Consider the following 2,881-nt stretch of genomic DNA (forward strand, 5'->3'; position numbering starts at 1 on the left):
GAAACATGATCGGAGGGACGAATCTCAATCCAAGTTCGGTTTAAGGGGGGGAATGTGAGTGTAAACCTGACTTGGTGTGAACTTGACATCAATAGCTAAACCTCCATCTATGTTGACAATAAGAACTCAAATGGCAACTTCGTATGTTCACATAATGAACACAATAAATGGTAGCAGTAGTAATTGTAGGCTTGTTTAAGTATAAATAGAGGCTCTAACCTTAGTTGTTAGACACCACAAAAACAGAGTGTAGTGTGTAATACTTAGAGTGAGTATTAGAGGGTTGTTTCTTTTTCTTGTAATATTGAGCATGTAAGCTCTTCTCTTTTGTTCTAGTTCTGAATAAAAGTGTGTTTCAACCCCAACACAGTTTGCTACTAAACTTGATAATTTGGTATTTGTATTTTACAGTGACCATTGGGATGCAAACAAGCTGCCATTAGCTTGATTCTCTAGGGTGTGTAAATGTTGATACACAATTGAAGTAGATGATTGAAGTGTAAGTAACATAAATTATTGAAACATTAACTTATTTTCTTTGATATATTTCATCCATTTTTTTTGTAGTGCATTGTCTTGTATTTGACTCTATGGTTTGTATAATATGGAATGTATTTTTATATATGTATGATATCTTATCGTGCATTATTACATTATATATATATATATATATATATATATATATATATATATATATATATATATATATATATATAATGTAAAACCATGACATACAAAGTATGTCATAAAACTATGTATCGTAAATGTCTGTCATAATTACAAAAATATTATGAATTACAGAGTCAGTCGTAAATGTATGTCGAAACGCATGTTATGTATGTATGCCTTAATTGTAGGTCATAAATGTCTATCGTAAGTTTTATGTTATGACAGGCCAAATGTCTGTCATTTTCCTTTATGACATGGCTTTCGATGACAAACATTTGTCTATCATGTATAAATATTTACGACACACATTGTCTTGTCAATGAAAGTTTTTATTCTAGTAGTGGTAAAAAAATGATAAACTAATCCATTAAACTTTATGGAGTTCAATGTTTTGTAATAACAAGTTATCAACTTACTCATACTTGTGACTTACTTTTCTAAGTGTATATCATCATACTAAAAGTCGAACAAACAAGTATACGGTATACCCATAATTACCCGATCGTGTTATCAGCATATAATGATACGAGTTATAGATATCTCCTCCATCTGAATCCAGTAAGTAATTGTGATATATTTCCGTTTTTATTCCACTTCCAGATATTCAGTCGTAATGTATGTATACAACAAATTATTACACATGGTACTCAATCACATCAACATTAATGGTATATATTAATCCTTCTCAAGTTCGATTACAGTTTTCATTACGCCATGCGAGGAACTCCGAACAAATCAGCCACCACCTTCCACCCCGCCTGCCATTCCCAAACTTTCAGATTCCCATCCGGCATCAGCTTCATGTACTGAGCCGATGATGCTTGAGGTACAGGAATCACTGCGTCGGGATTACTTGGCTCAGAAGAATGAATGAACAAAGACAAACTCCCATTCAAGAACCTAACGTAACTTCTTTCTGCACTTCTATCTGTGCCATTGATCAGATACCTGTAATAAACTCGACGCGAGTCTTCTTCAATATACGCAAACAACCCCCGATTCATGACTTGAAGTGAATACAAACCTGTACTCCAATTAGTCGACGAAACACTAGAAGTCAACCTCTGTCCTAATTCATACAGTTTTTGCCCAGGCACCAAACTGTCAGTGGGGTGATCAAAAGATTGCCAAACGATCGCGTTTTTGGAATCAAACAACACCAAGTTCCCAGAATCAGTTATGTTCATACCGGAAACAGATTTCCCGGCGGTGTTAGTGGACCAAACTTGGCTACCGTCGGCGTCGCGGAGGACTAAATCACCGGAGTTAGTGAGACTAAGCGTTGCATTGAGTTTGACCGGACGATTACGGTTGGCTGACCAGACAACTTGTGGGAATCCGATAGCGGGTTGAACTATACCAGACCCACTGTTGGTTTGCACGATGAAGACAGCGAAAAGGTAAGAGGTGCAGGTTCCATTGCAGTAGAATCCACACGCGTATCTGGGTCCGAAGGATCCTCTGAGAAGGATGGCTCGGACTGTTGAGCCGTCGGTGAAGCTAACGGAGTGGGGTGCTGATGCGGCGTTTGTCCAGGTGGTGGAGAGATTTGCGGTGGGGTAGTCAAAGGGCTGGGCGGCGATTGAGTAGGAAGATAGGAGGAGGAATAAGGGAAAGAGGAACGTAGAGATTGATGGTGTTTTCATGGCGGATGTATAGATAGAATAGAAGAGACTGTGAGAACTGAATACGTAGGTTTATCTATTTATATAAGATTTGGATTTTGGACTGTGTATGCTGCAGTTGACAATTTGAAGGTTCGTGATATATTGAATGGACAATACCGTGTACAGACTACACAGAGTTCATGTTGAATACTCCCTCTGTCAAAAAGAAATTATTTAAAAATATCTGGAGTCTTTGTTTTTGTAAGATTCATTTGTTTAATTACATGATAATGATGAAATTAACAATTCGAGAGTTGTATTTTTTTTAGTCAAAATAAACAATAGTAGATTATCTCTATTCACAACGGGTCTCTATCTATATATTATTTTATTTCAAAAAAAAAAAAATCTTTCTTTCATCTACATACAAACACAAACAAACTCAACATTCCATTATCAAACAAACTCAACCTTTATCAATATATAATTTATGATAACTTTTATTATTATTAAGATTTTAAGAAAATAAGAAAAAAGAAATTATAGCAAACTAAGCCTTTAATTTTAAAATATATAAAAACAAACTAAAAGATATAAAAAATATG

The 2,881-nt window shown here is 35.3% G+C and overlaps 1 protein-coding gene across 1 annotated transcript; it reads right to left on the bottom strand.

Moving 5' to 3' along the window:
• Positions 1-1,232: 1,232 nt before the first annotated feature.
• On the bottom strand, positions 1,233-2,353 carry LOC111902475 (EP1-like glycoprotein 4). Its single transcript, XM_023898303.3, has one exon. It carries the CDS (start codon positions 2,313-2,315, stop codon positions 1,377-1,379), a length of 939 nt encoding a protein of 312 aa, XP_023754071.1. The 5' UTR covers positions 2,316-2,353; the 3' UTR covers positions 1,233-1,376.
• Between the last annotated feature and the right edge of the window lie 528 nt (positions 2,354-2,881).

The sequence above is a fragment of the Lactuca sativa genome, chromosome 8, assembly GCF_002870075.4.
Source record: "Lactuca sativa cultivar Salinas chromosome 8, Lsat_Salinas_v11, whole genome shotgun sequence".
In the NCBI taxonomy this organism is placed as follows: domain Eukaryota; kingdom Viridiplantae; phylum Streptophyta; class Magnoliopsida; order Asterales; family Asteraceae; genus Lactuca; species Lactuca sativa.